The 23,540-nt window shown below is 38.2% G+C and overlaps 1 protein-coding gene across 1 annotated transcript in view; it reads right to left on the bottom strand.

Moving 5' to 3' along the window:
- Positions 1 to 5,798: 5,798 nt before the first annotated feature.
- GALNT2 (polypeptide N-acetylgalactosaminyltransferase 2) overlaps positions 5,799 to 23,540 on the bottom strand; it is a 100,941-nt gene continuing 83,199 nt past the window's right edge. Inside the window, exons 9-16 of the mRNA XM_050893655.1 lie at positions 22,784 to 22,871; positions 22,122 to 22,225; positions 17,804 to 17,930; positions 13,626 to 13,718; positions 13,347 to 13,430; positions 11,398 to 11,524; positions 7,620 to 7,739; positions 5,799 to 6,292 (exon numbers count right to left, since the gene is read on the bottom strand). Of these exons, the coding sequence (XP_050749612.1) occupies positions 6,137 to 6,292; positions 7,620 to 7,739; positions 11,398 to 11,524; positions 13,347 to 13,430; positions 13,626 to 13,718; positions 17,804 to 17,930; positions 22,122 to 22,225; positions 22,784 to 22,871 (899 nt within the window). The 3' untranslated portion in view covers positions 5,799 to 6,136. The remainder of the gene's footprint in view (positions 6,293 to 7,619; positions 7,740 to 11,397; positions 11,525 to 13,346; positions 13,431 to 13,625; positions 13,719 to 17,803; positions 17,931 to 22,121; positions 22,226 to 22,783; positions 22,872 to 23,540) is intronic.

Below are 23,540 nucleotides of genomic sequence, written 5' to 3'. Positions count from 1 at the left end.
AGGCTCTCTCATGAAAACAAGAGGTTTGATTTTACGGTCTAATTAAGCCAAGCTCAAACTGCTTTCAGCTACTGAAAGTAACAACACTCACTCCATGGCGGGTTTTTTTTTTGCCAACCTTCCTTACATCCCACGCTGGCTCACCACGAGGCATTTCTAATGCTCCTTTTAACTGCTGCTAGCTCACAGATCAGCACAGGACAGTGACAAAACTGTACCCAAAGTCTCACAGTGACGAGCAGGGAGGAGCAGTACCTTAAGCAGATGCTGGGTCCCACTGCTCCACAGGATGGGCAAGCTGCTTTTATGTTTCACTGGTGCTGGAGGGAGGGGAAGTTCAACATCTTCCCCCCTCACTTGCTTCTGGTTATGAAACCCTGCCACTTTGTGCCAACTCCAGCTCTCTAGACCCTTCGAAAGGCCAACTCAACTCTTCAAGATAGAAAAAAACCCATAAAGTTAATCTTGTCCTGCTGCTTTATTCACTTAATTGTCTCATGGAACGGGCACCAACGCAAGCACAAGGGAGGAGAGGTAGGATCAGCATCCCTCCCCCCCTCAGCAGCAACAAACAGGCTGGCTCAGCTGAGCACGGAGCTGCCGCCTAGGAATCCACCTCAGGCCCACCTCAAAAACAACTTGCTGGACAGGAAGAAAGGTGGCACAAGAGTTAAGAGAAAAGCGTTTTGCAGAAGTGGCGCTCACCACGCAACCAGAGCACAACAGACTCCTGGCAGTCATTTTCTAACCTCTTTTTACCACAGTGCCCAGATTACCAAAGGTGACGTTTAATTAATATAGGTATGGCAGACAACATAGCTATTTGCTACTTCCAGATCCTTTCTAATAATAAAAAAAAAACACCAACCAAAAAATCCTTGGATTAAAGACATCTGCTGGGTAGAAATAGGGACTTGAAATCAAACAGGTCCCTCTTCCTGCATACAGAGCAACAACATGCTGCTGTGCTGCAAGAAATCAAATCAAATCAAAAGGGTATTTTGCACCCATTCAGACAACCTCTTGAAGGGCTGTACAGAGAGAACATCTGTGGACTGACTTTATTCCCAATTTTTAAGCTTGATTACTAGCAGATCTTAAAATAGCTACTGGATGTTAAGCTGTAAATAAAATGTGCAGTCTAACAAAAGATGCAACCCTGACATTTGTGCTGATTCTGTAATCATGGCTTATTATCCCAGACTATTTTTTTCAGTGGTTTCTATTCATTTGAAATCATTCTGTACAGGAACAAGCCTCTTGCTAGAGTGTTCTATAACAAGTTATTGCTCTGAAATTATTCATTGTATTTCAGGCTGAATGAGGACACAGGTGATGTATGCATGCAACTCAGGACCACATAAATTTTATAGAGTATCTACATTTAATATACATCTAAGTAAGGCAAAGTAGACATTGGTATTTGTATACAAAAATATAACATTTTAAAATAACTAAGGTTAGGGTAGTATCACCCCAGATAGGAACTGGACAATGCTCTGTAGGACCCACTTTAAACAAGACAACAGTCCTTACCTCAAGCAGATTACAGCCTTTTAATCTCTCCCAATATTCAGCTTCCTTTCCAAACGCACGCAGGCATCTTCTTGAAAATTCAGGATTTAAAATATGTTTTTGTTAATCCACAAAGAGGAAAGATTAAACATTCCCTTATAAAAGGGGTATAAATATATCTGGTTTTATGCACAGTGACAGGTGAGCAGAGTAAACCCATGCATAGAAACTGGCTAAAAAGCATGACCTGAAATTCCAGAAAATTAGTTACACTGAATGGGAAACCTTTTTCATATATATACTTGGGTATAAGGCAAAGGAAACAATGGAGTCCTGGTCAGAAGTAATGTGAAATTTGCTCGACAGTTCATTCAGTCCTGATACTTATACTAAGAAGTTTACTGAGAACAGTACGCACAGAAAATGTATAAGACTCTAGGCAGAGACATAAGAGACAGATGTCTACATTTAACATTGGATTAGATTAAAAGCTTTTACTGCCAGAAGCCTGTTGTAATTATCTTTTAGTATTACCTGTCAGCTCACAGGTGTCAAAGGGCATTTAAGATCGAGAATCCTCATTTGAGTTCTCAGATACAATCTGCAAATGCAAGGTTGTTTCTTTTGTTTACTGCAGTTTGACAGGGCCTTTTTATTTTTGCCAACCATAAATATTAAAGATCTGTTTGCTTGATGTAATTTAGACTTTTTGAAAGGTGCCGACTAGTCACTGACTTCTGGCGCAAAGGGAGACTAAGTTTGCACCCAAGAACTCTCCTTTCCTACAGCCCGATAGCTATAAATCTTCCTGTCAGTACAATTAAAAGAGTAGAAGTGTTTAAATCTTCCCTATAAATGCTTCTGCAGGTTATGCTAGCTGATCATGTTCTTGGGGCTAACTGAAAAGCTAAGCTTCTCAGACCAGGAGCAAAGATCCTAGTCCTATATGCCACAGACTGGGAATGAAGGATGTGCCCCGAGAACTGACTTGAGGCATCTCTGAAGCTGGACAAAACATCACAGATGAGATTTTTTACCTCATTCATTCTCCTGCTTCCCATTTACCTTCCCGGAGAGCATCGTACCGTCCCCTACCTGTTTGGCTTGCAGCCCACCTCTGCCAAGGTGATGCTATAATCGAGCACCATGCCCTGGCTGCAGCCCCACTTACTCTTACAGCAGTAGCAGAATCTCACACTTTCACAGCTGTCCATCACCTACCACGGAGGATTTGCTCCCTCCCCAACTGTGCCAGTGCAAGTTCATTTGGAAGCTCTCTAAACTAGACCTGTGAAGCGTCTGCCCCCCAAAATACCTTTCTTAAAAAAAAAAGTAGTCTTTTTTTGTTTTAAATATGGAGTATTTAAGATCTAGCTTCAAGTGCACCACAGACATCTGAATTACTACCCTGCACAATAGAGAGCAGAAAGACAACACGAGCAGATGAGGACAGGCACCCCAGTCAACTACGAGAGCTGCCGCCGCAATCATCCTGCAGGCTGCAGGAGGCCCTGTCATGCCTGGCATAGCGGTTTGGGCAGCAAAGAGAGGGACAGTGGAAGTCTCGAGAAGATTAGGGCTGATGGGGCAGGAAGGGGAGGGCCTTCACAGTATATTTTCAGGTGACTACAGTCAGTGTTAACTCACTCCTCAATGTAAAGCAGCTTCTAAAATAAGACAATTTCCTCAAAGTTATCATATTAATTTAAATACAAGCAAATTCTCTTTTCATAAATACAAATATACACCCACATATACACACTTTTAGAACAGGAACTTTATGAAACAACCAAGTGAACTGAAGCATTTGAAAACTTCTTCAATCTCCAAGCTCCAGGCAGACTTCTTGGTTTTACTCAGTTATATTAACCATCACACATTTATCTATAAAGCATTCTTCTTTATTTAAGTTAAACAATTTTTCAAGGATGGTTTCCATCTATAAAATGAACAAAGTACAAGCTCTGTACAGCAGACTTTTCAAACCAACTGAAAAAACAGTTTCCAAACTATGTTTTGAAAATCTGCAAAACAAACAATATCACCATTCTTGCTCTGAAGACGGTAAGAAAAGTTCTCAGGAGACTCCATCGCAATTTGCTTCAAGGGCTCTTAATTTATCTTTCAAATGGGCGAATTTCTTCAACATTAAAGACCTCCAAAATCACAGTAAGTAACTTTGGCACACTGTCATGTAAACATAACAAAAGGATACCACTTCTTGTCTGTTCTCTCAAAGAAAAGCAACATACAGCTCCTATATTAAAACCCCTATGCACAGCATCCATGGGGAATTAGGGAAAATATTCCTACTTTATATGATAGCAGTTGACATTAAAGACTTAAGAGGTGGAATACGGATTTTTTTTACTAGCAATTCTGATTCAGAGATAAGAGGCAGGTCAATATTCAGAGTTGCCACTGCTGATTTCAGTTAGTACTACCCTTACTATGATCAAAGTTGCAAATGGAAATACGTCCATGGTAGAAGCTGAGTGGTTGGGGTTTTTTCTTTTAAATTGTTTTTCAAAACCTCAAACAACTGACTTGCTGCTGAGCCCATATTTCAGCATTTATTTTTCCAGAATATGAAGAAATCTACTGCTATGTTTATGAATCACGTTCTTCAAGTTCTCAGCTAGGTTAAAAGGCTACAGATAGGGAGAGACTAAAAGCTGAAAAATAGTTTATCCACTCTATGGCCTCTAAAACAGGCAAGTTTTTGAGAAAGTGGATTGTGAAGAAGCAAAAAAAAAGTATTAATTATTCATTAAAGAAATCAGATGATGGACGGGAGAAACTGGATTTAATGCCTCCATCCAAAAGGTATGCAGGTACTTGCAAGTCATAACTTCAGACACACAAGGTATTTATGGGCACATTGACCGGCACAGTTAAAGCCATTTTGCCCAGAAGAGTACCACCTCTACACCTAATGTACAGATGCAGCCAAAAGGAAACTGAAAAAATTGGGAACTACTCTACTTCCAGGAACAAAGAAAGAGGGGAACTGTACCAGCATACTACAGTACAGCAGAAGTTTTTCATCTCCTTATGATCAACCCTTACATTTTTCCGAGATGCATCATCTTACCAAAACAACTTCCTGGCACTGCATGTCTGCACTAATTTTTGTCAATGCTGTCTCACTTATTAGTACTTATTTACCTTTCCTTTTCATTTTAAAAGCTCATTGAAGCATTTGCTTTTAATAAAAAAGTATATAGTCTATGCAAACATAAGAAAGGACAGGTCAAAGTTGGGGTTAACTTTGACAGTATTACTTTAATATAAAAATGACATCAGCTGGACTGAAGCTGCAAAACGCACGGGTTCTATGGTTAAAAACACATAGGATTTGCTGGTAGCAAGGCTGATTCCCAGAGCCAAGCCTGAATCCATTCAAAAAGCTCCATTTAAAGAAAAAAAACGGAAGAAAATTCCCCAGTAGTAGGTCTATAAATTAAGCAAGTGCAATTCAGAGATATTACATAGCTGCTCATCCTTGCAAATTAGAATTCAGATCTTTGCTGTCAACAGTGACGTTACTATTCTATCCTATTTCTACAACTCAAAAGGGGAGTTTGAGACAAAGAAATTTTTCTCATTAGGGCCCAGAATAAAACTGTGCTGAACCCATATGGCTGCATGAAAGATCTGCACTGTTTATGTAATTTTGTAACAAAGGCAGAAGTATTTTAAAGACAAAGTACTACAGAAATGATCAACACAAATATCAAGTACAAGTTTAACATTATCCAGAGCACATGTAATGAATTTCCAAGTTGGAATAAACAATCCGAGCAATCATCTGTGCAGATGCATTGGCTTATTCTGCTATTTTCTTTCTCCTCCTGAGTTTCATAATCTCCAGTGAGGGCGAAGTGTAAGAAGTAGATCCAGTTTGCAAAGCAAAAGCATCCAGTGTTAGCACGGACATCGTACTCAGCAGCACAAAATCCGCACCTTCATAAAGTTTCACTCTCCTAGCATTCCAATCCAGTTTCTGGTTATACATGTCAATCACTTCGTTGATAATTATAGGATGATGAAAACTGATATAAATTGTTGGGAGCTGACAATATATATACTTTTATATATTTATATTTAGAGTCCATCATAGAAAAGTTCATATTCAAATTACCAAGTACACACAGGAGAAAAAAAACCCTTCAAAATGACACTTCTGTTTCTGGAAACAACAAACCATGATTTCTATGCAAATGGAGTTTTCAAATGACCTTCTCCTAGTAATTTTTCCCACCCTCCCTCCCACACCCTGTTTCCCCACAGGTGTTTCTTCAGATCCTTTTTTATCATACATCAGTTGTTCCTAGAGTTAACTATCTGCTGTGCAAGTATGTAACTGAAGACAGAAAGGAACCGTTGAAGTCTTCACACCAAGAAGGAATTGTGCTGCAGTCATGTTCAGTGACATCTTTGCAGTGCTCCAAGTCCCCTGGATCCCTGGTGTCTGCTTCAGCACTCTCCTACTTTCAGATAAAGGTGGAATACTGAGGTATATAAGTTCCGTGGAAAGTTTTAAGAAATACATCAGTAATTCAATCAAAACTTTGCCCAACGTCTATGAATCAAAACAGCATTTTGCTTGTAAGTCCTTCTACTGCTGCAGATTAAGTGTGAATTTCCACTGTTGTGACAAAGAAGGACTGCAGATCTCAACGGTGAGACCACCATTTTTGGCATTTCGGCTGTCTAGACAGAGGTTGCTGCCAACGTGCCTCAGTTTAGAATTGCTTTCAATTTGTTCCCATTTCTGGAAGAGAAAATACAGTTATTGAGCTGGAAAAGCAGCAAAAGGATGAATTCTACATCTGTCCTTTGAAGTCTTCATAAGCTTCCCTGGCTCATGCTTGGGAAAGCTGTGAAAACTGCAATAATAGTATGCAGTTTAGATGATCCTTGAATAAGAGTGTATGAGTTACGGCAAGCCTTGCCAAAACAACCGTTCATTCAGCTAACACACCGCAATAGATACAGAATACACCAAATCATTTTCCTGTACTTCAGCACTTCTTAAATATGCTGTCACACCATGTTACCCGTGTGAAACCTTTGGTATGAAAAAAAAAATAAAAATCACAAAACCCATCCACATAACACTACAATTCTGAACACCGAGATGCAAGAAGCACAGTCACTAAAGACAACTTTACAGAAATCCAGAAATCTGTCAGACACCTTTCATTATACAGAAGACAACCAGTCAATCTGTGCTGTCAGAAGCTCTTTGCCCAAGGTGAGGCCAAGGATAGAATAAATACCAAATACAGGACGTTAAAAAAAAAAGTTTTTTCTGTTGTATTGCTAACATATTGTGCCTTTAAACCTTATCAAGAAAATCTTGCTTCCTTAGTTGCCTTTTCTGAAAAGTGGCAAGAATACTCCTCCTTCACCAAGGAAAAGCATTTCAGTTATCTGTCTGCAAAAATTGAGATACAGAAGCAAGGAAGCTGGCAGACGATCAGAACTGATGACTTAGCAGAAAGAGATGAATTGTTATATGACTAGACCAAAAGATGGTATGACTCTGCAAATGTGATTTTCCTCAGGCATGGGAAATAGATGAAGTTACAATACTGCATTAATAAAAATGAACTGAAGGAGTCTAGTGCTGTTATAAACAGGTCACATCTGAAAAGAAGAAAGGAAAGCCAAACCACACTCTTCTGAGAGACAGACTCAATCTGAAGACACAATCTTCAAACTTCACTGAATAAGGCCTTTCAAAAATACATTGTGGAATATATATTCTATTTCAGAAAACAGACATGGCAGTTGAAGACTGTCACACATCAATGCTGTTGGGTGAAACCTTTACATAAGGCCACTGTTGGGATAAAACCTCTATATGTTCATAAAAAATTGTCACCGGCCTATGAAAAGAAAAGCTCGGTACACAAGCTTATTCCTGCTGCTCTGCCCAGATGTCATGCATCCTAACTTTAAACACACAGACAAAAGCGGGACACAGTGAAGAGCAGAACGGATAGAAGATATGATTACCAGTGCATGTTCTCGCATTCTCATTCACAGCCCTTGTTTTCCTCACTGTTTGCAGGGTGCATTCACAACATACTAACCTGTCTGCTGTCGTTTTCCCTACAGCCCTGAAGTTTTATTAGTGAACCAGGTGCTCTGTCCACAACAGTAAGGCACAAATCCATATGTTTCACCGACTTGTCCTTTGTTAAGGCCCATTCCTAGAAAAAGGGAGGAAAAAAGTGTACAAAATTGTGTATACTAACACATGCACAAGGTGCACATGCTATCTCTGCATATATAGCACAGGTTAAAATCTGTAAAAAGCTGTGTATGAGCATTAGAACAGTTCATTGCTTCCCATAGAGCAGGAGAGGAAAAAAAGGTCCTTTTCAAACACAGTAATTCCAATTGCTTCAGTATCCCCAAGTCAGCTCAGGGCTGGGCTGGCTGTTTGCTCCCTCTGCTGGCTTTACACAAGTACAGCGGGCAGTCACACAGGTCCTCGGGTTTAAAATATATTTGTCCAAATATTTGTCCAGCTATATTTTTATCTGTGTGTGTATTACACACCTTCCACATCTTCTATGTAGGAGAGATTTATATATATGTAAAAAAAATATATATATATAATTATATATATAAAAGCCCTAAAAGCTTGGTCTGCAGCATCACTGGCCACCCTAGCCACACACTAAACAAAGCATATGTACAAAGTGAGGAAACAGTAGTTCTTAACATGACAGAGACCACCAGAAAGCAATACACAAGAGGGCCAAACTCAAGGGTAGAGGGAGAATGTTACTTCCTATCCAAGGCGTGACGTACAGCAGAATTTCCTTTAAATGCATTTAAATATGCAACTCTTAAATAGAGAGAGCAAAGAAAAGCCATTCTGTATGTACTGTTGCCCAGCTTGTTTGATCTCAGCATCCTTCTACGCAGGGCCTGATCTTGCACTGATGTTCAAACTCTCTCTCCATGCCTTTGTCCCCAGAGTTTGGTCTCCAGGATCCAGATTGGTCTTCATTTGTCTAATTATCCTTTGAGGAAAGAAGCTGATCTATCAACTAAAGCCACACTATTTATCCAAATCATGCTCGTCGCTACTTAAAATGGCACAATTAGCTTTTCTCCAGCAACTAAAGAGGACTCAGAGTTGTATAATACAAACCCCTAGATATACAGGGCCAAGCCTGGCTACATTTAAATGTTATTTTGCAAGCAATCAGTGTTTCAGAAAGAAAATCCCATTTTTTTTTCTTATTTTCTGATACCATAACTGAATTTTTGGCTTGCATAATCACTTTTATACTTAGCAGATTTAATAATGATTAAATTCCTTTGAGAACAGATGCTCAGGAAACAATCAGCACTTCTAACCCACGCGATGACAAGTAATCGCCATCGTACAGGTAGCTAGCCATTAGATGGGTACCATATTATGTAAGTGCTAGAATAATGACAACTATGCAGAATAAAGCAAAGGCAGGAGAACTCTGTGTATCCCTTTATTTGTCTCCCAAACCCTTAAGCTGAAAACTTTTCCTTTCACTCTCAATATGTTAATCTCAGATGACAGCAAAATTACTTGCCTTCTCAGTTCTGTCCAGTTTGTAAGATGTCATCAAGAATCATTAACAGCCACTTTTAACAACTTAAGGAATTAAGCAAGTTATTTTCAGAGCTTATCAGGAATCACAAATGCCCTGGAACAGATGGCCCCATTGTAAGATTTATACTGAATAGTGACAGTTGAAAATACTACCAGGGAAGTGGTAAAACTTGTGTTTGAGAACCCTGCAGTTAGAGAAAGTTAGAGCCTTGAAAATACTGCTTTATACATCTGCACCTTTCCATCAAAAGGCTGCAAGCGCCCCAGACACAATAGAATTCACGCTAGAAATTAACACATGTAAAAGCCAAAGGTACTACTTCACAAAAGCTCCAAGCTCTGCTGCTGGAGACATCTACATGATGGCCCTTCCTGGTACAAAATGCATTGTATAGATGCTTTCCTCCAGTGATCGGGAACTATGACTAGCTATAATGGAGATAAGATTAAGCAAGTTCCACTACACCAGAAGAGAAGAAAAACTGCAAGCAGTGTACGTGCCCAGGGCACAGGCTGGAAATAGGATAGCTCTATGTAACAATTTGAAAATCAGGACATCTGAAAAAACCTGTGTCATAAACCAGAAATATAAAGTTAGTAGAACACCACTAACCTGAAACCTTCCCCTTGCACCTAAGTGCATTTGGCTTTACCTTTAGTTCCTTATCATCACCCTACAGATTTGTACATAATCGTCAAATACACCACAATTTCTTCAGCCCTTTAGAGGTGCATATCTACCTTTTTAATCACTGAATTCTACCAGCCAGGGCAGGGAAGCTGGGTGTGGGTGTGTAAATCCCATTTTGACTTAAATTTTGCATTTTAAGCTGTGTTGAGCGTAAGCCAGTGTACACTCTTCAAATTATAGGAGAAGGTCTCCACAGGCTGTAATATCCGAGTACTTTTAATCCCAACCCAGCCCAAATCCTCGTGATAAGAACAGGTGCAAAACACATAGTACAGATTTAAAGACTCTGGTTTGTTCCCTATCCCTCTTCTCCCTTCCAAGGGAGGTTCATTCCCTCCAATCCAATACGAATTCTGCTTGGACATAAAACCTGTTTTTGACCCGTTCTGCCTCTTAATCTGTCTGATTGTCCTCTCACAGGGACCTGTTCAAAGCAAGTGTATATTGGTTTGTCCAGGTCAGCTTCACAGAAGAAACTACACAGAAAAGAGGGTCAGATTCAGGGGAGGGGAGTTTGAAAGAGGAAGATAACTTTGTGTATCTATAGAGAATACACAACATCACCAGAAACTCCCAAGATTTCTTCACCAAGGCAATTCTGACACATCCACCCTTTCTCTTAAGAAACACTGTGGTGTTCTGAAAAGATGAGTGTGCTTTCATAAAGGTAATAGAAAAAGCCGCCCCAGGTACATTCTCTTTAATGACAGGGAAAAGAGGCATATCTCAGATGCAAGATGGTAATGCTTTCAAATCAACATGATATATCTTCCAGGAAATAACTTCATTTTAGGCTTAGTCTGATTTTAGGGTTTTCCCCCTTCTAATTTAAATCAGAGCGAGCACAATTCTGATACTCATTCAACACTAGATTTGTAATTGGTCAGCCTTCTATTTTAACAGATGTACTTGAAGTATTAATCTTACATTTGATTTATAGTCAGGTTGATTCTGAAAAGAATTTAGTGACAAAGCAGCACACAAAACAGTGAGCACGTATGTATATGTTTCGTGAACGATAACTAAGTCACAACTGAGTAAATAGATTCTTTGAAATAATTAATGCTCTCATTTACAGATTTGACACATTTGCAATTCGTTTAAGAGTAGGATTAGAAAGGATTCATTGAAACACTCCCTTTACTGTGAGTGAATAGGATATGACATTTAGGCACCTGTTTTCTAGAGGAGCCAAACGGGGATTTAAGACAGATTTTTTTTATACCCCGCCACCGCAAATTGGAAACAACTAATGGGGCATCACAGTAAAGCTTCCTCCTGGGAAGGAAATCACTGGCCTCTAGTGTAAAAGCAAATATTAATAGAGACAAAGGAAGGGGATAATCTGATGCACACTGAATGAATCTCTGGGCTCAGATTCTAATCCTGAAAATGCAAAATTATATTGGAGGGAGAAGTTATTTAGCCAATCTGTTATTATAACTGATCTGCTGATTTGGGTTCATCTTCCTATCACCAGTACACTGTATCTGCTTGAGTTAAAAAGTTTCACTTTTTTTTTTTTTTTTTAAAAGATTACATACTGTGGGAAAAAAATTAATGGCATACAGACCTGGTTTCCCCCGGCATTATGACATTCATAAACTCCAACAACACCATCTGCAAAATGGCCCAAAGTGTCAAGGCAATTGGTACCCTGCTGCAAAGCCCCAAAAGCTATATCCTGATGATCAGGTACCCTAAAATAAAACCAGAAATATCTGCTTAATTCAGTTTCTTTAATTTAATTTTATTTTTTTTAACTCCTTGTCTTTACTCAAAGTATTTTTAAGATGACAGGTTAAAGATGAATGATGAATACTATCTGGAAATCTCAATCATCTTCTGAGGAGGGAAGGCAATTATCTGATCATGAACTGATCAAATATGAGTAAACTTGCAAGCTTAGGACAGAATACAAAAACACTTGTACCAGAGAATGAGGATGAACATACAAACTCAGCACAAAAAGCAAATTAAAGATGACTCAACATCACCATTTAAGGTCACTCAAGCTTAATGCTATCAGTTAAGGTCATCAAGCCCTCTTGTTTTTTCAGCCAGGCTAGCTTATGGCAGAAATACGACATTCTACATTTTTCCCAGACTGTTTTTACTTAAGTATTAGAAAAGGGGTTAGGAATTAAAAAAAAAAAAAAAACAAAACAACAAAAACAAACAACCCACCCCGAACCAAAAAAACCAAATAATGTTTTGCTGATATCTATTTTCTAATGGTTGTACATAAATTGCACTCAGATAGTATGGAAATACCTAGGCAAACGCATTCAACAAAGTACAGTTGTGGGGTAGAGTCCATGAGTTCATGTCAAACAGTAAAGCAAGGCCATATTAGCTCCTTTTAAAACTTCAGACTATAATATGAGTATAATAATTCAACCCAGCAGAATGAGCACAAGAGATGACACAGAGTAAGATGACATTCCACTTAAGTAATGCTTATGGTAGCACATTTTCCAGGAGAGCTTGCAAGACATATTTCTCCTGACAAATTAAACAAAAATAAATATCCTCTGGCACTTTTAAGAGAAAATAAAGAATAACTTCCTCGGCATCATCCTGGTTTATGAGACTCTTTAGTATCTATGGTTCTGTGCATGTCTCACTAGGGCTGTAATGGCTGGTGCTTTTGCATTCCAAGCCTGTATGCCACTAGCAGTTACCTGACTCCACTGACATGAAGTGCCCCCAGGAAAAAAAACAAGTATTCTTATAAGCCACACACAGTATCTTATCATTACACTACCAATATTAGGCTGACAGCAGACAAACCAGTTTATAGACTCAGATCTGACAGACATACTTATTAATAGGTTATTGAACAAAAACCTTTTTATCCTTTCCAAAAGTGTTTCTCTTCAAGGATTTTTCATTAGTTAGAATGCATTCATGTTAAAGAAACTGTTAGCAACGTTGCCCCTCGTTTCCCTCTTCTCACCCCCACCCCCCAAAAGTTAGTGATTATCCAGTGACAGAGAACAAGAGATAGAAAGAGCAGAAGACTCAGCTTCTTAGAGTTTTAGGTATCTACCCTTGTCTGCCAAACATACGAGGCCCTCTTGTCTGCTGACTCCCGTTACTTGTACTGTACTGAGATTCAGTCTCCTTACTCAACTAGGCATGTGCTTAGGCGAAGGCAAAAGCTTTAGAGGGATGACAACAGGATACAGAACAGTGCACTTCTGAGCAAACAGCTTGTGTAGGAGACTAACTTCAGACTCAGATAAGCTAAGTCCTTTGCACGCTGTTCTCTAAAATACCTGCTGCTGCAGCTGTAGATGTGGTAAGTAGAAAAAAAAAAAAGCAGCTTACTAGGGAAAAATGGCTTTTTAGGAATAGAACTAATAAAAAACAAAAGCAAATAAGACCACACAAGGCATTGTTTTCACAAATAAATTAAAACACATCCTTTACATCCAAGGAAGGAGAAAGAGAAACTGATGATTTCTGAGGATGGAAAAAAGAGAACTCCATACTATCTCCGATTCAGCCAAAACTCACCGTAACTCAGGATAAACATTTTCAAGATACCACTTGAAGGGTTTGCAGCTAAGTCTCTTTCTGAGTTCCATTCGGCTTTGAATACTAGAGGGGAAAAAAAGGAGCAGTTTTCAAAGTCAGGCTGCTGTCTTCATATACATTAAGGAATACACAGAAAACTCAAGAACAGTAGAACTATATCTTAAAGAGATAACACATGAGAGCTAGCACTACTTTCACCTCAGAAGGTGCTGCTCATGAAGAACAAATGAATAGGGCAAAGAAGCACTGGTGACTTACTTGCCATAAGGTACATTCCTGGCTGAAGGCACTGCTGCGTAATAGAAATTTTTATACTCATCCATCCAGACTTCTGCTGCCCTGCGTGTATTTCTAGGGACAATCATATTAAACACATAGGTTATATTTTCTCTAGCTGCAATTAAACCATGTCATTTATCCTTGGGTTGATTTTAATCCTTCTTAGTACTACATAGTCAGCTGCCTCAAGCCAGGCAGAAGAGTCCCTATATTAAAGGCCGAAGTAATAGAAAACCATTAGAGAGTAACATAACTGAAATCAATGCATTTACAATGAAATTTATGTCTTTTCCGCACTCATCACTGCTTCAAGGTTTTCATCCAGAATTTAATACACATCTTGGAGTTCTTTCTGCAAACTTCATGGAAGTTGTTAGGTTGCTGTTTGTTGGTTTGTGGTTTTTTTCCTTTTTATAAGAGTAACTTGACAGAAGCCAAATTCAGTGAGTGTTCACCTGGATAAGCAAACTAATTGGAAACAAAAAATCTCAACAATTGGCAATATCTAATAATGTCTTTTACCTTTCTGAAAACAGATATGCTAACACAGGCAAGACATATTTTCAGTCTTCATCCTATTCCTACCAGCAGAGCACTCAAAGTTCCAAAAAGACATAAGCTGTCGTGACATTTAAGGCTATGAACCAAGCAAGTCTGTTATAGCTGAGGTAACAGAGGAGAACTAGTCATTAGAAAATATTTTTAATGCTTTAAAATTCAAGAGAGATCAATCATTGCAATAAATGTGAAAAACACTAACCCAAATTCTTTACTTCTAATCAAACACATCTCTAACTAAAATTCCTGTATTTATATAAATAGTGTCTTTAAATCTTTTTGGACTGCAACAGGGTAATGCCTTTTTCCATCCCCTGGCTTGCATGTAAAACTCATTTACTTCTATTGTTTGTAATTTTATGCTTAGAAAATTAAGCCTTATTTCACTTGCAACTGCCATGCTCTGAAGCTTATTTTACATTTGGCAGTAAGTTCACCCCAAGCAACTGGAGTAAACTCAGTCAGCCAATAACTTCTTTAATATGATTTTCCAATTCAGAAGACAAAAAATAGTCAGGATAAAGTGAGTTTTTCTTGCAGGTCACTGAGAAGGAAGGATGTGGGGAAGAAAAAAGTCACAGGACAGACCTCAATCATTTTTTTGATTGAGAACTGATTTTTCCTTGCAAAGATTCCTTTAAATTTTTTGTGAGCAAAATCCTATTCAATCCAGATTAGAGAGCTATTTCAGTTTACCTTCACTTGCAGTCTCTCAGGCCTGTGTGAGTGTCAGCCAGCCACTCAGAGCCTGCCCCTGTTGCTTGCTCAGCCATCAGCTTGGCTGCCCACAGGCCAAAGAGATTTTGGTGGTGGGAGAGGAACTATTCGGTTTGCCAGGGTTTAAATGACTCCAAAGGCACTTTCAAGGTCAGAATACATGCCTGCATTACGCTTCCCCGTACTCAGGGAGGAACAGTTCAGGCTTAGTGCGACACGAATACGGAAACTGTGTAGACGCTGAGAACTGCCTAAACTAATAAGATCCCAAAGAAGGCAGGGTACCGAGGAACACAGTGTAGGGTGTACTCGGCACTTAATGCTGAGCCACAGTTAATGAAACCTAGCACAGACTGATCAGAGGTAGCTTTGCATGGAGCAGACTGGGGTCTGCAAGGTTTATGAGCTCATCTGAAGTGGTGTATTAAGGCAGTGCATACTGGTCAAACAAATCCTGCCAGACACAAGCTGTATCTGCCCACACCACACAGTCAGGATGTGGTCTCCCCTCTCATGAAACAGGACTCCCAGTCTCTCATCCAGAATCACCAATTTGTTTTGGCTGCCAAAAGGCAGCACATACCGACTAGTCAGCTAAAAATAGGACACTTACCCAGAGCACTCCAGAACAAATTGCATACAGTCAAGGGACAGATGATGGTATAAGCTAACAAGTCCTGACTGCAAGACCAGCACAGATTCCACGCACCAAGTTTCTTGGCACCATGGTCCTACACATATCTGATAATACCTGTATTACAAGGGTATCCCATTACCTTAGGTTTCTCATTCTCTCATTGCTAAAATTGATTTTAAGGTATTCTGTTATATTGGTTTGACACGCAAGAAAGCTGACTGAGGAGGAAATCTTCAAATATACAGCAACTTGTCAACCCTGCTTTTAAGTGATATGCAACTTTTCTAGGTCAATTAAAAAATAATTCCAATGAAACAAAGAATTTTAATAGCATTTCAGAATTTGAGACATCTGGACAGCTAAGGACACAGGTAATAAACCACTTGCAGAGAAAGGTAGATCTGGAAAGGGATGTAAGTACCCAATACACTAGTTTGCAGGCTTCAGCTGTCCTCACCATTCAAGTACACATGGGATCTCTTTTCAAAGTCATTTTGAACACAAATGACTGGAAAACACAATGCAACTTTAAAAAAACCTGTCATAGGAATTGTCAGGACATTTGAGTGATCAAATCACAATGATGATTTGACTTCACAGCAAAATCCAAAAGCTTTAATCCCAGTACAAACGCAGAATCTTCAACCTCTGCTAACATGATGCATTTCTGATGTCTGCTGTATCCTTGCATGCATACAGCCATGCTTTTTTCCTACTTTCCAGTTGAACTATGTTTAAGTATCTATTTACATCACAAGACAAGTAGCATCTTGGCAACAGCCCAAAGATGGAAAAGCTGCAGAGGAGTGGGAAAACTGCACAATTTATATATTTATTTATTTTTATTAACCATGCTCCTTGTTATGACATTGTCATTTTAAAGCCTACCATGAAACTAAACCAGTTGCATCCTAAGCCTACATAATACAGTTTAATTGGTAGATCTTTCCACCCTCCTGATGCACACTATAAATACTGGAATAGAGATGTGATGTATTAAGAGAGGATATTTCATTGCTAGCTTTTGTCTTCCCAGAAGTACTATTATTCATTTTTCACTGTAGCATAAAATACAGATCTCAAAGAATAGGGGACCAGAAAAATCCCTACTATAACTACTGGAAGAAACAGGACAGTGACTTTATTTTAGCAGACTATTATATTCATTAGAGTCATCTTGGTGACATAACCAGCGTGGAAGAGAAGAATTACACCCTAAGGAGGTTTCTCAATCTGAGGTGAAACACAAGTCCAAATATATCGGCAGCTTAGAACATTCTTACGAATTTAAGTACATCTGCGCTCTCTGTGTTGCTTCATGTTAAAACAGAGTTTGGGCTCCATATCCCTTCAAGGACAAATAAACAATTTTATTTGCAGCTCTTAACCCACAGAACCTTTAGCTGAGACTTGTCCTTCTTCAGCCCCCTGAGCATCAAGTCCAATTCTCTAAACCAAAACCTAGTGATTCTTCAGCTACAACTGATAGAGCCTTGGTCAAAGTGTCCACCATACACTCATGCAATACCTTCATCCACGTTACTTAAACACTATGAACATGAATCAGAATTGCTATTCTCATTCCATAGAGGAGAAACTGAGGAAATAGCTCAGTATTTCAGCTACCGCTGTACACTGTATCGACAGCAAAATTAACAGCATATTAAACTAAGCCCTTAATACTGCAGTTTCTTAGGTCTATAGAAAAAGCATTTTTAAACATAGCACAGGAAAGGCAAATATGATATAGAATGAAGTTGCCAACAGACTGGCACAAATGCCAGAATCAGTCTACGTAATCATTTGCAAATCACATACTGATCATGTATTAACAAAAAGCAAGCAAAGCATATTCATAACTTAGTGTATTCTGGCTCTTAACGAATGATGAAACTGTTTCTATAAAACGAAGATTTATGAGAAAGTTCTGAAAATAAAGCCTTCTTTAAAACCAAATAAACACAAAGTTCTCAAAATTGATAGAATGCCAAGCTAAGCATTTCCTTCTTTTCCAGATTCTCAGGCTGTGTCTACTAGAAGTTTCCCTTTTTCAACTCCCAGGTTCTTCTCTCAATCTGTGTAGTTGCCTCAATGTCATTAATTTCCTTTTAATTAATATTTTTCCATGCTAGATAATATTGCAAATATTTCTAAAGAAAAGATCCTTAAAATGAAATTACTGCCACCTGCTGATCATCTGAAGAAATCCAAAACATCGCTATTTAGCTGAAGACTTAACAGTTACCTTGCAAACACGGTACCACTTCCACCAGGAAACGTGTAAGGATGCTGTTTGCGGAATACGTGACCCACTCTGCTGCAAGGGATGATTTCTAGGCTCCCACCACATTGCCAAACTCTGAATGAGATCTCTGAAATAAAGACATGAATGAAAGACCAACATCGCAAAATACTGTAATTTTGTAGTATACTATTTACAGAGAAGGCTTTCAGTGATTATTGCTGAGAAGATCAGTAAGATAGTTTTCTAAGAAATGCTAGGATAAACAAAGGCATATCTGAGTATTTATTATTCTCCAAGCTCAGGAGAAATAATCATATTAACTTGGAAGCAAAACTGTGTGTCTTCTCTTATCTGAGGTTACCAGCATTCCCCAAATTCATAAACCACGTTGCAATTTGCCAGAGTAAGTTAAGTCTATATGTACTATTACTGTGCTTTGTCTAAAGGGTAAGCAACAGTAGATACACTTAACAGATAAATTAATGATCTAGCTTATAATAAATTTTTTCAGCTAAAGATGGAATAATATAGTGGACAAAATCAAGGCATGGTAAAACAATCAATAGATTCGAGCTGCTAACTTATTACAGCAGATAACCAAACACTCCCAAACACCGGTCATGGAAGGAGTTATATCAAGTCAATCTTGATTTGAAGACAGACTGAGGACAAGAAGGTCTAGAAATATTTATACACCTTTCTCAACTTAGACCTTTGACAGCAGAAGTCACCTAGTGCTGACAGAGAACTGTTTCTCATTCATTCCAAATAAGCGCAGTAAGAAGAGTGCTTCTAGTAGCACTGTTTCAGTTTTGATGATTCCCCCTTTAGTCCAGCAGCTGCTACCAGTTACTGAGTGCTACCCTTAGTTTCAAGCCTCTTCATAATCATTCAGTGTCTTTCCACAGATTAAAAAATAATAATAATAATAATAATAAGCAGCTCTAATTTAAAGTCAGTGTCTACCTTTTATGACTTATACTAAGTGCCATTCCTTCCCCCAGAAGCCTTCCTCCCACACACAAAGTTATAAAATAGCATTACTTCAAAAATTAAATTTGGAAAAAAAAACCCAACTCCCAAAGGTTAGAGAGCATGTCTTCTCGATGGTCTGTCCAGAGAAAAAGAAGGAGGAAAAAAAAAAAAAAGAGGTGCTGTGATTTCAACTGTTGACAATGCAAGTTAACTGCCTTTCTTCTGAATGGTCTTTGCCTTTACAAGGATAATTTTCTATTTGTTTTACTTCAGTGATAAATTCTGTTGCATTGGGGCCAATTAGGCATATTCATGAATCCTAGACAGTCAACATAGTCCAATCTATAGACAGAGCATCCTCCAAAAATATTAACGACAATATTGTCTTTGCCAGTAACTTACGGTCTTGATTTTCCGGTTGAATTAACATGGGACAATAGGCAAAAGTAATTTTTAAAGCAACTGAACATGACATTCTCTCCGTACATTTTTCACAGCACTGACTTCAGTCTTACACCTCTTATTTTGAGCTTAGAATGAAAAAAAAAAAAATGAGAATCACAGTAAACGACTGGTCACTGCTTCTATTAAAGAAGTTAGTAACAAAAGCACTTCTATGTTTCTACCAGAATAAGTTACACATAGATAGAAGACTTCAGGCTTTCCCATATCTAGCTCAAATTTGGTGCCATACTGCTAAAATTGTAAAAGCAGAGGAGTAACAGTTTTCTTGTACCACTTTGAAGCATTATTTATGGAGTTTTGCTAGAAAGTTCATACAGTTGTTAGCCCAACTGAGGGGATGCTGCACTCAGTGAGGACAGCCTAGTGAATGAAGTCAGGGAGATCTGATCAAAGATAAAGCCTTTGCATTAGACAAACAAATGCAGACAAATACTTGAAATCTAGTACTAGACTTATTTAAGTACTAGGAAATACATGCCTCTGAAATGAGGTAAAGTGAGATTCTGGTTAAAAATAAAGGTCAATGCAGTATGACTAAAGCTCTTTCTTTTTTAAATGATTCATTTGAAGGTTTAATCCAAAAAGTCACTGTCATCTATTGAATGTATGTAGGCATTGAAAAAGTATTTTTGTTTTAGAAGAAATTTAGAATTATCTTGTGTCAACTTTTTTCATTATTCATAGCTTTCGCTACTGTGTACATTAGTTTGATTAATTCTCCCTCCCTAAATTCCCAGAAATGTAAACCTACATGTATACTTTCCGGCACCTTAGAGTCTGAAGAATCTCAAAAAAAGGGAAAATGATGAAAAATAGGTCTATAGGAAAGACAGCAAAGGACTAGTAAATAGGGGGAAGCAATCTAATTCTTATTTGCACCAACATGGCTTCTAAAGCCTGCATGGATTTTTAAAGAAAAAGGAATGTAAAGCAACTAAAACTTTAAAAAACCACACAAACTCCCTTAAGACATCTTTTCTGCCACATTCAAACAGTGGGAGAAGAAATGCTACTATTGTAACAATTTCAGTGGACACAGTCTTTTATTAAAAAGGCATAAACAGCATGTCAAACATTCTTCAATTGCATGAGATTATGCTACACCTCTCACTAACAGATTTGCTCCTTTTATTGTAGTGTGTCATCAATATTGACGACAGGGAGTGTCTCACTCCCTGATTTTAGCAAAATTATTAAGAAAAGCCTAGGTTTTCAAATTAGACCCAAACCTTCTAATGGTCCATCCAGTTCTCCAGCGTACTCCAATCCTCCTACGCTTATCAAAAGGCATTGTAAAGATTCTGAGAATTAGAGTTTACAAATTCAAGACTGAACAAACCTTGATCCACGTTTTGTACATCAAGCACATGTTAACAGTCACATTTAGCAACAATGTGAAAATGCACCGTATCTTCATGGTAAGAGCTGTCTCTTGGCTAATTTAGACAAAATACTGCAGGCCCATCTTGAAATTTGTAAAGTTAAGACTATACTAACATGTGAACAAAATCTCATATAACAGCTGCTCTGTACATGCTTGAAGGAAAAATGCTAAGTTTTAGAAAGCATAAATATAATGTATACAATTATTTTGCAAGTCCATCTAGCAGGTTATTTCCATGTAACATCAAGCTGCGGATCCAGAGATATGCTTAACAGTAAAGAGGCCTGACAGGTATGCATGTTGAATTTTAAACTGCACATCACAGATTTCCAGTATCTGGTGCATGTGTCATTTATTGCCAATTAAATCATACACCACGTGATTTTTTACTCGTCTTCAGTTAGTCTGGCAGCTACGAACAAATCATTAGCTGTCTGCTGTACTGACTTACTTTGCCTTTTCAGGGAGCAGAGAAAAGGCACGCCAAAAAGTCTTCATCTCCTCCTTCCCATGGAGGAGGGGGAACAGAATGCAGCAGGAGCAACATAAACAGCTTTTTGCATGCAGTCTTCTCACCTTGAGTGAGGAGCTGTTGCTTGTGCCCTTTCCTGCTATCAAGGCCTCAATTATCAAAGCATAAAAGCAGCTGCTAAATTTTCAGAAAAAACTTGGTCGCTCAAGTACATGCTTGCAGCTAATCAAATATTTAAGTGCTCTAGTGGCAACAGAGGTTTTCAGAGTGAATGCGAGTATTGCTGTAGTAAGTTTATCCAATGACTTTCCAGGACTTTCAAAAAATGAAAAATTATTATATTCATATTAATACAATTTAGCAATATACAGCCAAAATAGTGAGAAAACAGAAACACAGAAAGTAATTGTTCAAAATAGGTAAGAGGTTTCTTGGAGTATTGCATAGGAAGGTCAGAGACCTGACTGTAAGGATGCCTCTTCTAGCCTTTAAGTTACTTACAGGAGTGTTAAACATTTGGTTACCATGTCTCCATATTTAGTGTGCTGTATACAGCAGACATTTCCTTGTAGGCCAAGCATGTGCTCAATGCATACGCATATTTCAGTAACTCAAAATACTCATGGGTTTTTACAAGTTCAAGGTATTTTAGGATTTTGCAGCTAGCACGTGCAGTAGAGAAGTTTCTATCCTTGGGACTGGTCCTAAAACACACTGCTTAGAAAGTCTGAGATGCATCTCTACCCTAAAAAACTAAATTAATGACAGACTGGAAGCCTTGAGAAGTTGTAGAGTTCTACTTCTCCCAAATCTTTTTTGTTTTAATACAAGTATACGGGACTTAACTGGAGAAAAACTTTGTACAATACTGTAATGCAAAGAGCCAAAAAAACCTACTGGTTTTAACTCTGGTTTTAACCCTCTTTGCACAAAATCAGGAAGACTGTGACTCTGTGACAGTAAAGCCAATAACAAAGTGCGCTTTCTTTCCAGACTAATCCAAAGGCAAATAATATACATACCTAAGTTTTCTCCACCCCAAACATCCATCATCATGTCATACTTCCCTAGTTCTTCAAAATAGGATTTATCCATCACAAATAATCCACCAGCTATCATGGGTGTCCTAAACAGACAAGAAAAATTAAATTAAATACTTACAGAACCACGAACTGGAAGGTAACTATTATTTGCACCTCAAGGTGCAAAGATTAATGCCTCCTTGAAAAAATTTGCAATGCTTTCGAATGCAACTAATTTTGCATCTATCACTTCAAATGTTGTCTGCACACATTTCTATGGCATATATAGTGCTATTACCATCTTCTGAGGCAGTTTCCAAATCTCCATTTGGCTCACAAGTTCCTTATGTAAAGGGTGGCAATTTGTGCCAGCAATAAAACATTAAAACTGATGCTGTATTTTTAGCCCTCAAAACATACCAACTTTAAGCCAAGTGACATCTACTTTTTGTTAAGGGTAAATAATCTACTAGTGTGCTTTAAAGTATTTTTTTAAATACAATTTATGAGAGTCTCATAATGCTACATAAATACGAATGAAATTCCAATATCAATGAAAGCTATAGTAAAGATCCCCTTTCAGACTCAGAGAAGATGATTTCTAACTTTGTTTAGCTGCAAACTACAATCTATTAAAGGAAGAAGTGGTGGTACAGACATACTTTATGGGAGCAACTGGATTTCCTTGCCGTGCTCTTCTTTGCTCTGGTGTCATGTAATCCCACTTGAACACCAGGTTCCAATCAAAGCCTTCAAGAAGAAAATATTAGAGTAGGATGTTAAAAAGACTGTGGTCATCATTCAACTTGTAGTAACATAATGTTGACTGAAAACACTGGAAACTGTAATTTAAATGAAAAATTTAAACTTACACAAACTTCTGGGTAGAAAACAAACAAGTAGGAGTCCACATGAAAGGTAAAGAAGTTAACAGGACAATTAAAAAAAAAGTAATCTCAAATACAAAGTAACTTTGATGTCTCTTGTTGCCATCTATTACACAAAGTGAGAAACCCAGTCAACAAGTGACAAAGCAAAAGCCTTACATATTAATCCAACGTCTCATATCCTTACATCAAACAGAACATCATATGAAGATCTTCCGGCCATTGCAAATGCTCCCAACAGTCTTTACTGTACAATTGCATTTCAACTCTTATCAAACGGTCACGTATTTATGTTTACACAGGCTTTATGCAGTACTCTTGGTACTCCTCTATCAGCAAGAGCTCTCTATCATGAAGGTCACAACAGGTTATGTAGGTCCCACTTATTAATGTTCACTTAACTTCCTGCTTTCCCACTGCATGCTTCTAAGTGCATCATTTTTTTAAACCTGAGGCAAGCACTAGAGCACCAAAATGTAACTTCTCTTATGTATATACACACAGCAACAGCTGGTCTGGTCCTTTCTTGAGT

Source organism: Gymnogyps californianus, chromosome 3 (assembly GCF_018139145.2).
Source record: "Gymnogyps californianus isolate 813 chromosome 3, ASM1813914v2, whole genome shotgun sequence".
Lineage (NCBI taxonomy): Eukaryota > Metazoa > Chordata > Aves > Accipitriformes > Cathartidae > Gymnogyps > Gymnogyps californianus.
The sequence above is the reverse complement of the archived record's forward strand: the minus strand, read 5'-3'. Positions and strand labels throughout refer to the sequence as shown.